Raw genomic sequence first — 12,303 nt, 5'->3', positions numbered from 1 at the left:
TTGGTAAAGAGCGGTAAAGCGTGTGTTGTTGCTGAGTGTTGTGATGTCGTTTATTACATTTTCCCCTTCGACTATAGCCTTTTGCACGTAGTAATTTTCTTCTATTGTTAGTTGTCGCTATAGACCGTTGCTGTTTATGAGAATGTGTAGATCGTTTTCGATAGTAGTGGGGTTATGGTTTTTGTTCATTAGATGTTCTGCAAAAATTGAATGTGTGCTGTAACTCTTTAGAGCTCTCACATGATCTGTGTACCTCATTCGGAAGTTTTTGCTTGTTTCTCCTATGTATTGGGCCTGACAGGATTTGCAAGTGAGTTGACATATTTCAGCGTTGCTGAATGTATCTGAGGTTTTTCTGACTGGTCTTTGTCTTTACTGAACTGTATTGATTGTTCTGAATGTTACTGGGATCCCTGGCTTTTTCAAGCTGTTTCCTATCCTATGATATATTTTGTTATTGTATGTTAGTGTGTACCATCTCTCTCTTTTTTTCTGAAGTGGTGTGGTCTGTTGTGTTGTCTGTGTGTACTGCATGTTTCCCTTTTACCTTGATGTTGAGTTTGTTTAAGGTATCTGATCAGTAGTCGTTTTCAACAGCTATTTGTTTAATTATATTTGGTTTCTGTGTGTAGTTTTCCGTTTTGAGAAGTGTTCTGTTTATCCTATGAAGCATGTGTGTGAAACTCGCATATTTATGCTCTGTCGGGTTTTTGTGGTTAACAGTGCTTGTGGATGTGGCTTTTCTGCAGATGGTGAATTCATGTTGGTGGTTGTTTCTTGTGATTGTAAGATACAACGAATTTAGTTTCTTGTTGATTTCAATTTCCATTGTGAAGTGGATTTGTGGGTGTACTGTGTTTCTTTTACTGTATAGCTCTTCTATCCTGTTATGTGTTTCATCTACAAGACTGATTATGTCATCCACATATCGGTACGGGTACATTATCTTGTACCCTCCTTGTTTCACTATGTTATTAAATATTGTGCTGTCTGTATGGTCCAAGAAAATTTTGGTTAAGGTTCCACTGATGAGGGACCCCATGGAAGGCCCCTCCTGTTGCAAGCAAAAGTTGTTGTGGAAAGTGAAGTAGTTTTATTCCTTGATTAGCCTAAAATGGATGAGATTTCATTTATTTGTACATCTGGGAATTTCTTGCGTTTTACCTGTTGTTCTGTAATGTCTATAGTTTCTACTTTGGGTATGTTTGTGTACATAGACGTTATGTCAAAATGTACCAGTTTTGCTGTTGGGGGGATGTCGATATTCCTAATTTTCTTTATTATGTCGCCTGTGTTTATGAGGCTTGTGTGGTTCTTGTATGTGTATGTTTTCTGTAGGAATGTATGCATTTCTCCCTAGTAAGTAAGAGGGGGCTTTTCTGAAGTCAACGACTGGCTTGACAGGGATGAGGGGTTTGTGGACCTTCGGCACACTTGTTAAGAGTGGGGCTTTAGGGTCCATATGTGTCGTCGTTTTTGTGTGGGTCTGTGTCAAGGTGAGAAACAGCAACAGTCTCTACCGACAACTAACAATAGAAGAAAACTTCTACATACAGAAGGCTAAGGTCGAAGGGAAAAATGTAATAAACGAAAACACAAGACTTTACAATAACACACCCTTTACCGTTCTGAGAGAACTGACCAAGAACACAGAAAAGAAAGCACCCACACGCAAAAGAACCACTTCCCCATCACGTACAGAGACCTAAATAATGAACAGATGTCGTCGTAATCCGCGCTACAGTTTTTCATAGCCTTTCTCACCGCATGCTATACATATCTCGCGTTACACGCCAACAGCAAGATGACGTAATATTGTGGATCAGAAACGAAGTGCGAAAGTTTTGTTTTTGTGTGTATAAAAGCAGCAACATACCATCCAACGAACCTGAGTACACGAACTGTGAAGTAACAGCTCAATACACACCAAATAACTGGCTTCCACAACACTACCTCAACATCAAGTATATAGATTGCTGACATAGGAAGTTCACCTTTTAGTATTTTGTATACTAATAGCTTCTCACATTGTTGCAGATGACATGATGTTCGCTAAGTTAAATAACGGCAACAAAAAAGCGCACAATAATTGCTTAAAACGTGCTGCAACATACAATAAATAAGGTAGTATGAAAGTGTGCATAGTAAACTATAATTAAAAAAACGAATAGTAAATAATATAATAAAGTGCTGCTGTGCTTGTATAACCAGGCTATTTTCTGCATGTTTTAGATTAAAGAAAAACCACCGATGATGGTGATATTTGTTGCCGAAACTAGTTTGAGAGAACAAAGAAATAAACCAATAATAAGGTGTTTTGCTTCAAGGCGGACACAGTTTCTGATATTATTGTTTTTCGATGCAAACACGGACGAAGTGGCAGATTTCCAAGATAAAATCTTTGCTAAAAACCAAATAACCTGCTGCACTACTCAGGAAGAGCTATTCATACATGTTTGTGAAAGGTGGGTGCAGGTTTGCTTCATAGGATCTAAAATCCTACTAGGCTAAAATAACCTTATGAGAAAAAATACATTCATTTGTGGTCATACATATAAAAGAGATAAAATGCTGCCGTGTATAGTGTGTCGCCTGCTGTCGGTGGGATATAAACTTACAATCAGCTGTTTATTGTAAAACTACTTGAAAGTGAGTCGCGTGGTGAAGATGTATTTCTGTACCGTAGAAAAAGTGTTTCCGGTGAAATATATAGGTAGTGTTCAAAAGATCTCCATTCGGAGTTGCTAATAGTAACAAGACAAAAGCGTAAAATTTATTTCTTCCCTAAATTATTCAGAGCAAACACATGCACCCAAAAAAAGTACTGTGTCATATATGATAAAATGTTTAAAACTACAAGACGAATAACAGCAGATGCGGCACTTGCATAGAGTTGCTACAACCACACATAAAAAATAATATACAGCGATAGTAGTAAAATAGCCTACCGATGTGGGGCAGATATGTATAAAATTTAGTGGGTGAAACATGATTAACTCTATGACCCCGTGTGCTACGTCCAACTTAGCAAATATCTGGATTCTTACACACATGGCCTATCATAACAGTGGGACGCGTTTAGTAACTAGACAACACAACACGACACAAATTATACATAAGTCCTCAACGAGACACTAGTGGGCATATTATCTTAGGCGAATAGTAAGAAAAATATTTTAAGACTTAATCGGTCTTTACTGTGTTTCCCCCTGTATTATTCCGATCCATCTCTGTCACAGTACCTGTGACCTAGTAAAGGCGTAAGTAAGCGAGTCACTCTGGAGCAAACGCTTGTCTGGAACATATCAAGCATGTCAAAACATAACACGCGGCAATAACAAATGGCAGCCGGAACGGCAGTGCAACCGGCCCAATGCAGCCAGCACGACATTTGCGTATTACTCACAATGGATCGGACACATAAAGGAACCAAAATCTCTTCACCTCTTAAACATAGGGTGCTCACTCTTTCTAAGGTGAACGTCACCATACCTATAACAAAAGCAGCAGAAACAACCAGCGTCCGCGAAACTAAAACTGTAACAGTACAGCAACATAATCAGGCCCTCAGACGTAGGTCGTACGCCAAGAAAGACAAAGTATCTGCACATACTTCACGTTTGTGGTGCATCTGGTTGCTGCACATCAACCCACGTAATAGTATGGAGTTATGCTCCAAACGTGTCAGAACCTAAGATCACGCCATAGTCATACACTTCCATCGCAGGGTGTGCTAAAATCTGTCGGAATGAAGTGAGGAACATGCACGTTGTATACAGTATTATTGAGATGTAATGGAAGACGGATGTACGTAATTTTACTTTGACCGCAAACAGACAACTTCTTTTGATATTCAATCATAAAATTATTTGCCAGTTGTAGTCGAAAATATTCCTTATGCAATGTTAATTATAAAGCTGGTAAAGAGACTTCCCGCGTGCACGTACTTTAATAATATACTTTGTGACTGTTATTACGGAACATGAGAACATTGTTTGGACCTTCCGTCTTTACCACGCGCGAACGATGTCTCGTTCACTTGAGATTGTAATCCAACTTCCTCGTCTCTGAGATGGAGCGAGAGTTGTTGCAACTTCTGACCGGTTGGCCATCCGATCCGACACCTCTGCTCTATCTAAAAGCAGAATCTGCGCGATTTTTGGTTCACATTCCCCAACAAGGTATGACCAGAAAAAGCACAATGCTAATTTGCGCATTTTTAAGGTTCTTGGATTTCGTTAAGAAAGGACAGAAGTAATGAATCAAGGAAGTAACATGAAGTCTTGAAGCTTCTTTGATGAGGGGGCTAGAGATGGAGTACGACGAGGCCAAGTAACTTACAGACCATATCATTCTAAAATGAACCTCTAGGGAATTTCGTTGAGGGCTAAGGAAAGCTCAGGAGACCATATAATGGCTGAGCAGACAGGGAAGTGAACCCTTGTTCTCTCGAATACATCTCCTTTGTGCTACTAGTGGTGCGTTCTCGCTTCGTGCTGATTCACGAGGAGTCGCGAACAAACCAATGTCTGGCTCTCCTTTCCATGGGTAGGTAACATCCAGAATGAGATTTTCACTCTGCAGCGGAGTGTGCGCTGATATAAAACTTCCTGTCAGATTAAAACTGTGTGTCGGACCTAGACTCGAACTCGGGACCTTTGCCTTTCGTTGGCAAATGCTTTACCAACTGAGCCACCGAAGCGCGACTCATGCCCCATCCTCACAGCTTCACTTCTGCCAGTACCTCGTCTCCTACCTTCCAAACTTTACAGAAGCTCTCCTGTGAAACTTGGGAACTAGCACTTCTGAAATAAAGGATATTGTGGAGACATGGCTTAGCCACAGCCTGGGGGATGTTTCCAGAATGAGATTTTCACTCTGCAGCGGAGTGTGCGCTGATATGAAACAGTAGGTAACATGTAACACAGATTAGCGGTATCTTACTTTTGTTTCGGGAATCCACACCTCACAAGGTTTTATTTGACATTTGACTGAGATTCCATCAGCATACTGACATCTACTTTTCATTACAGCCTCTGTAGAAATATGGGTAGCTCCTTTATGGATTGTATTTCTCCCAGAACCTCTTCATCATTTCTCTCCTGTCCCCTCGTTAATTTTCCGAGATCTTTCGTAGATGTTTTCCTGCCTGCTTCACTGGTGAGTCTCTATACTTTTCTTATATTCTTCTCTGTCCTTTAACGGTGGTATTTTTGTCGGTGTGTAATTGATTCTGCAAGTCTCTTTCCCTTCCCCTTTCATCTTCAGTTCCACAGCCCACTTCGTATCTGCCTCTCCTCTTGCTCTCACCGTTGTGCTTCTCTATTTTTCTTTCCCTTCCTCCTTAACCCCATTTCAACAAGCCACTTGATTCCAGTCTCTGCTCCTGTTCTCTCCATTGGTTCCCACACTATTTTAGTTTGAAAATTTTTAACATTCGTGCATTTTCGTTTGACATGCTATTCATATTTACTCTGGTAAGATGCCCGCGACTTTACCCTTTCCAAAATGATTTCTTCTGATCATGTAGTCATGCTCCAGTACAGTTCTTCTCGATGTCTTTATATCTCTCACCACGTGTTTCAGGACACAACATATTCCCCGTAATCTTTCTTCCTTTTCTAGTCGTTCGGCACCATATTTTTCTAGCAATATCGTCGCAGCCTTATGCAGTAGTGCATTCCTCACTGTTCTCTTGTGGTGTCTGATCTATGCGTCTGTAGACATAATCTTTTATTGTGTACATGTCTTGTCAGACATAAGGATCACCTTATCTTCTCCATTGTTTGTATCATCGCCTCATTTCTCTGGTTTGTTCATGTTACCTAAAAAAAATCACTCAAGTATTTCAGTTTCTCAACTTTTTACTGTTGGTACTTTCTGGTATTTTCTATTTCCCAGTGGTACAAAATGTCTTCATATTGTTGCAGGTGATCCTCAGTCGCAGCAGTTTGGCTAACTTTCTAGATTGTGGAGTTCTGTCTTTTTGTCTCCTTCTGTCGCCCTGTCAATATGTCATCCACAAAGGCTAGGCAGGTCACTATTCTTTTTCTCAACATATATCTTTAGTATTCGCAATTTCTCGTTTATTGCTTTCCATTGTGTGATCACGTTGTCCACATCCCTATGTGACATCGGTCTTGACCTTCCTGTTGGGCTCCTCTCAATCTTACCCTTGCATTTGTGTGTGTCAGAATTCCTGTTTGCAGCTGTCACGTAGTTCCGTCTAGTTCTCTGTTCTTCAGGATTATTCCAAGAGTCCGTCTGTCGATGCCTATCTGAAATCCACAAAGGTTACTGCCCGTCTTTTTGTTCTGTAAGGCCCTGTTGACAAGTTGATTCAGTGGAAGTGTTTTTTATATGCATCCTCTTTGGTTATTAAATCCAGCTTCATAGTGTCCCTCTTTACTTTCTAGCCATTCATCTACTCACGTCAGGAGTTTCCACAAGACGTTGTAGTGACCTTTTTTAACGATTTTTGTATATAGTTTTGGCACCCCTCCTGTCCCTTTTGAGTTGTTGGTACTCTGATCGTGTTCGTTTACTCTTCTGGTAGTTCTGTATCTGTATGTGAAGATGGTATCTGTTCTTTCCGACATGTCCGAAAGAAAAGATACCAACTTCATACATATATAATTAAGGCTCACCGGCCATTTGACAATCTTCTGTGCAGATGTACAAACAGTTCACGAACGCGAATCAGCAATAAAGCTGCGAGTAATGAGTGGAATGGGTAGGTGCACTATGAATAAAGTGTGGGACAATAAGTTGCGAATGTGGGTGTCACGGGCGGCTTGCCAGAGATAAGTCCCTGCAGTCCCACTATCCTCTGTGTCTACTGTGGCTCAGAAGGATAGAGAGTCTACCATGTAAGCAGGAGATCTCTTTGGGGGCACACATTTTCAACTGTCCCCGTTGACTTATATCAACGCCTGTATGCAGCTAGTGATATTCATTTCGTTGTAAGTCTATATCTGACATACAATCTTGGTCATGTTATCTACCAACTTTTCGCCCACCCACTTTATCAACTCTATTCCTGTCCTGTCTTCTCCTGTCGCCTTATTAGTCTATAGGTTGCTTATGGCCTGGGTGGAACTTACTGATACATACAATAAACAGATTTCATAATTCGTCATCACATGTATGAATATCGGTAGCGTTGGGAACTAACAGCAAAGCGTAGAGTATTTGCGGTGAGTACTGTGTGAGAGTTGTATCTGAGGTCTGTACCATTTGCTACGGCATAGAAAGTTATAGGTTAATTTTAGTTAATGCGACCGTTTCGAAGGATTACCGATATTTACCTCATTGCATTAAGGTACCTTAAGCATAAAAATTTGCTAGTAGTTCAGCCTGTGTCACTATTCACTTTGAGAAAGAATGTTTATATAGTTCTCGTTCCCCAGTGGTTGCACCAAACCTATGACATAAACGTCTGCGCCCTCAATATTCCTATATGAACAGACCTCAAAAGTGGTGCACTTTTCAAACTTAAATATTGCGCAACTAAATAGCTCACTGGGTTAGCGTCAGGTAAGAAATATTATTGCTAGTACTTAAGTACACAGTTCGACCTAGGACTTTTTCTTACTTATAGCTTCGCCCATCTCCGCGTGTATGTCGAAAAGGTCAAACTCCGATATGCTTTGGAGTCCCCATTACATCTAATTGAAAAATCGAAGGAAGCCAGGAGAATACCACTCCCAATAAGACAATAGGTAGCAAAATTAAGGTACTTAGATTAATCTACCAACTGATGACATATTGATAATGATTAGTAACATTATCCCAAACGAAATATTAAAACTTCTAGGTTCAAGCGCACGTACTGACGCCAGATTTGTTTTACAGGAAGTGATGAGCAGAGTGGCAGTTAAGGATAACATTTTATGTGATATTAACGGCGAGTGGCGTCGCTGACTGCCCTTCGTGTGTGCAGAGCCCGTGACGACGATCGTGGGCGAGCCGGACATGTACATCTACAAGGGCAGCACCATCAACCTGACGTGCATCGTCAAGCACAGTCCGGAGCCGCCACCAGCCATCGTCTGGACGCACAACACCCAGGTGAGTGCGAGTCCCAGCGTGGACCAGGTCCCGCGCGATTCACAGTATATAGTTACTTGTAGATTGGGCTTTCAAGCTGAATTCAGAAACCTAGGGCCACAAAGTGCTTGATATGTAAGTACGTATTCTGCTGTCGACGTTACTGTCTCGCACGGTTTCTGGAACAACACCGTCCCTTCAGTTGACACTCACAGACGGTATTACACAGTTAAGAAATCCTAAGACCACTTGGCTCTGACCTTACCTCATACACTCAGACTGTTTACTAGGGTCACCAATCACTTTTTACATTCAGAATGCGCGTAATGCACGAGCTACTTTTCCTAGCTCGTATTCTACTTCGAATAATACCTTCCCTTCAGTCACTACACATACAACGAGCTGCACAGTCTATTAATCCTGCGACAATTTCACTTTCGACTCACCTCATAAACTGGACTATATGAAGGCCGCCAGGCTCACATAACTTTTATAACCTTGTGATACAAGAGATGTCTCTTTTTTCAAGCTGTGAACCACAACGATTCCCTGTTTTTAAATTAATGTACGATTCTACGCAGTCACGTTTGTTTCTAAAGAAATGACGGGTTTCATCTGGCGTCGATCATCTTCAGCTCACAGAATACCCTCCGTGATTCAAAGCCTCCACTCTGGAAAACGACGTTGTTAGTCAGCAGAACTTTATTGTTTATGGTCAGTGTCTTAGTCTATTACCAACATCGCAGATAATTATTTATAAAAAAGAGCTTTGGAAACCATCTGCGGTTGTAAAAGGTGACTCGTTCCGGTGTCTCAGCAAGCAACCACATGGGAGAGTTTTTGGTTCATGTTGATAATATTCGGGAAATTATGCCATCATCACCCAGTGACCTTATAGAACTTGCTGCTGACCAAGATTGTAGGACATACGGTGCTTACTTTTTATGACTATCTTTCGCTGCATGGTTAGGTCCACGACATCTTTATAATACTATCGTTTCACGTATAGTATAATTAATCATATGTTCTTCCGACGTGCCATTTATAAGCTACAGAAAACTAACTTTATGTCCGATAATATAGGTTTTGCTTTACGACACCTTAGAGTCAACCAGAATTTTATGAAGCAAACAGGAAGTGTGTGGCAACCACCATACAAAAGTAAAAGAGGAAGACGCTGTGCAGAATGGAAAAAAAATCAAGTGGAGAAGGAAATGCAACAAATAAGTTTTAAAAAGAAGTTTGTACACGGATCTAGAACCTTATATAAATGATTTCGAGAAACAATCTATAGAGCTTAAAGAGCTCTAAGCAACTAGCGAAAGAAAGAAAAAATGATTGTTTCAGCGCTTTGCATACAGAAAAGGTCCTCCTGTTTTGGCAACAGTTCAGACGTGCTGCCCAAAATGAAACACACACACACACACACACACACACACACACACACACACACACACACACACACGCAAATAAACAAACAAAGAAAATACACTGCACACATATCTAATGCGACGATAGAAATGCTTCTCAAAAAGGTAGTTATAATCTGATAATTGTGAAGGCACAGTATAAATGATGAACGTTGTGTGGCACCCGTTTAATGTACATACTATATGACGTTCAGGTCTTCAACGGTCGGCTTGAGTGTGCCTCTATGTTGGAAGTAACACCGAAGTAGAAAAACCTCGAAGACGACTGTCAGGTTGGAGTGGGAGTAACATAATAGGTGAGAGTGCAACAATTATACTGGAATAATGATTTCGTATCCATATATGTTTAATACTTAGACACTCTTGGTGATAACCTGAAAACGTAACAGAGGTAAATTACCGTCGCATATTCAATTAATGTAAAGGTCTCTGAGGGCATAATATTTATTTAATAATAAATACATCAATTAACTCGGTTGAATTATCCTTTATAACGTCTAGCTCCAATGTCTCTGTCCTCGCCAAAGGAATTGTATAGTGTGGGCTGCGATTTCAGTTACATTTGCCTGGCAAGTGAAAGCGTCAGTTAAGAAAATGGTACCCATTTTCTCAGTGATATTAAACATTGGATCTTGATGGAAGTGAAGTCCGGAAACAAGCGACGGTAAGTAAAAATCATAACTTTCTTATTTCTGACAAATTTTTAGGGTTCCGTTCCTCAGTCGCTATAAACAAGAACCACTACAGGGTCACTTTGCTGTTCGTCTATCAGCCCGTCTGTGAAAACCCCTTTTCCTCGGGAACGTAGGTAGGTAGGCTATGAAGTTGACATTTACGTACAAAAGAAAGGTTACGGTCCACCGGTTGTGTAAATATAAGATTTAGGTCATACGAGTAAAAAGACACTGCTATTTATGTACCAGCTAGCTCACACATCTAAACCTGTAGATGAACCATAGATATACATAATTAAGTTTGTACAGAATTGTACAGAAACCTTAGATGGCGAATCCTGCTCGCACTTGACAGTTTTTTTGGTATCATATGGCGATAAGCATACACACAAAGGACGCAGGACGCCTTGGTACCGTCGAGCATCCAGTTGGCGCCCCTTGCGTCAGCGCATTAAAGCCTTTTTTCACGCGCCGTATCGTTACTTTATGGATAAGAAACCAGTTTTGTTAAAAATTTTTTTGAAGGTGGCGACAAGCATATGAGATTCCATCATCCTCATCGTCGCCATCATCACTATCACATTAGCCGATTCTTAAACTTGTCCTTCTGCTGGAGATTATTCCATTCTTGGTGATTAGTGCCGAACTCCTCAAATTCTGAATGCCAGTTTTTCATTAGTCCTCTCTGACTCCAACCTCCTACCTCCTACCTCTTGCAACCCTTCTGTTTCCCTCAGCCATTGCATTAAATATGTCGTTAGTCATTCAGTCGTTAGCTCCCAGTATATGTCCTGACAACTGTAGCCTTTCGATCGTAATGTGACAATCTGTCGCTCATCTTCTTTCCTCATGTTGGCCAACTAGGGACAGACCACATCAGTTAAAATCTATCTTTTTCCCTGTTTTCACTGCCCCAAATGCTTCCGCATCCGTCTCTGGCGTTCTTATTTCTTCTCTCCTCGTCTTCAGCTTCGGCTTTTCCTGGAAACCATTATGTGTTCGAAGTTACTTCGTTACGCGCGTCACGCTGTTGGATGTGCTTATACAGGCTGTCATAGGGACGCTGTGACAAACTACAAGCGATTGAGAGTGTATCCTGAGGAACAAATCGAGGATAGGAACCCGAGTCCAGAAATATTATCTAACGACGCTACATGGCATCGAAGTTAGAGGCAGTCCATAGTAAGATTTATACAGATTGAATCACCTGAAACTTCCACCACAAGTATTGCGGAAATGGAATGTTCTCTTCACGTGCGCTTTTCACACAAACAGATTGGTAGACGAGGGCCAATCAACCATTGTAATAATACATGGAAAGTATATTTCTTATGCTAACATACATTTTTAAATGGCACAGTGCCTATTGACCTTGGTAAACTAAAAGTTGATTAAAATGGAATATCAGTGGTATTCGTCGCAGGATTCTAGAACGAATTATCCACGACAAATAGTATTTCGAAAAATTTCCACGCCGAGACTTCCTTGTTTCATTCAATCTGCGCACCTCTTAAAACAATCCTGTTATGTTGGCTTACAGTGTGCTTGTTTGTTCCTTGAGTGTGCTGCCACTTGCTGGTCGGTTGGTGTGTGACAGTCTAAACAGTAGGTCAGGACTGGACGATGTGATTTACCAATGCAGAAAACGCCGATACGCTCATGGTGTATGGAGAGTGCAGAAAGAAAGCAGTTCGTGCTTGTACGGTGTATGCGGTAATTACTTATCATCATCTTAAACCAGTTACGTGAAAGTGGTAGTGTAACATCTCGATAACGAAACAAAAGGAAACAAGAGACGACAGAAGGGAAAATTAATGTTCTCTCTGCTGTTGCAGCCGGCCGATGTGGCCGAGTGGTTGTAGGCGCTTCAGTCTGGAACCGCACGACCGCTACCGTCGCAGTTTCGAATCCTGCCTCCGACACTGATGTGTGTGATGTCCATAGGTTAGTTGGGTTTAAGTAGTTCTAAGTTCTAGGGGATTGATGACCTCAGATGTTAAGTCCCATAGTGCTTAGAACCATTTGATGCATCTGCTGTTGCATTTAATCTGCACGTTAGCTCTCGTACAACCCCACGAGGTAGTGGCTTGAGGCTGTGCAACATATTCTCCATCGACATAGTTCTCATCGCTGTCACATTTCTCCCCGTC

General features: G+C 41.1%; 1 protein-coding gene across 1 annotated transcript in view; it reads left to right on the top strand.

The window, feature by feature from the left end:
- LOC126267104 (zwei Ig domain protein zig-8-like) overlaps nt 1–12,303 on the top strand; it is a 437,751-nt gene that overhangs the window by 314,779 nt on the left and 110,669 nt on the right. Inside the window, exon 4 of the mRNA XM_049972001.1 lies at nt 7,943–8,070. Coding sequence (XP_049827958.1) covers nt 7,943–8,070 — 128 coding nt within the window. The remainder of the gene's footprint in view (nt 1–7,942; nt 8,071–12,303) is intronic.

Source organism: Schistocerca gregaria, chromosome 4 (genome assembly GCF_023897955.1).
Source record: "Schistocerca gregaria isolate iqSchGreg1 chromosome 4, iqSchGreg1.2, whole genome shotgun sequence".
Lineage (NCBI taxonomy): Eukaryota > Metazoa > Arthropoda > Insecta > Orthoptera > Acrididae > Schistocerca > Schistocerca gregaria.
This window is presented reverse-complemented; position numbering and strand designations above follow the sequence as displayed.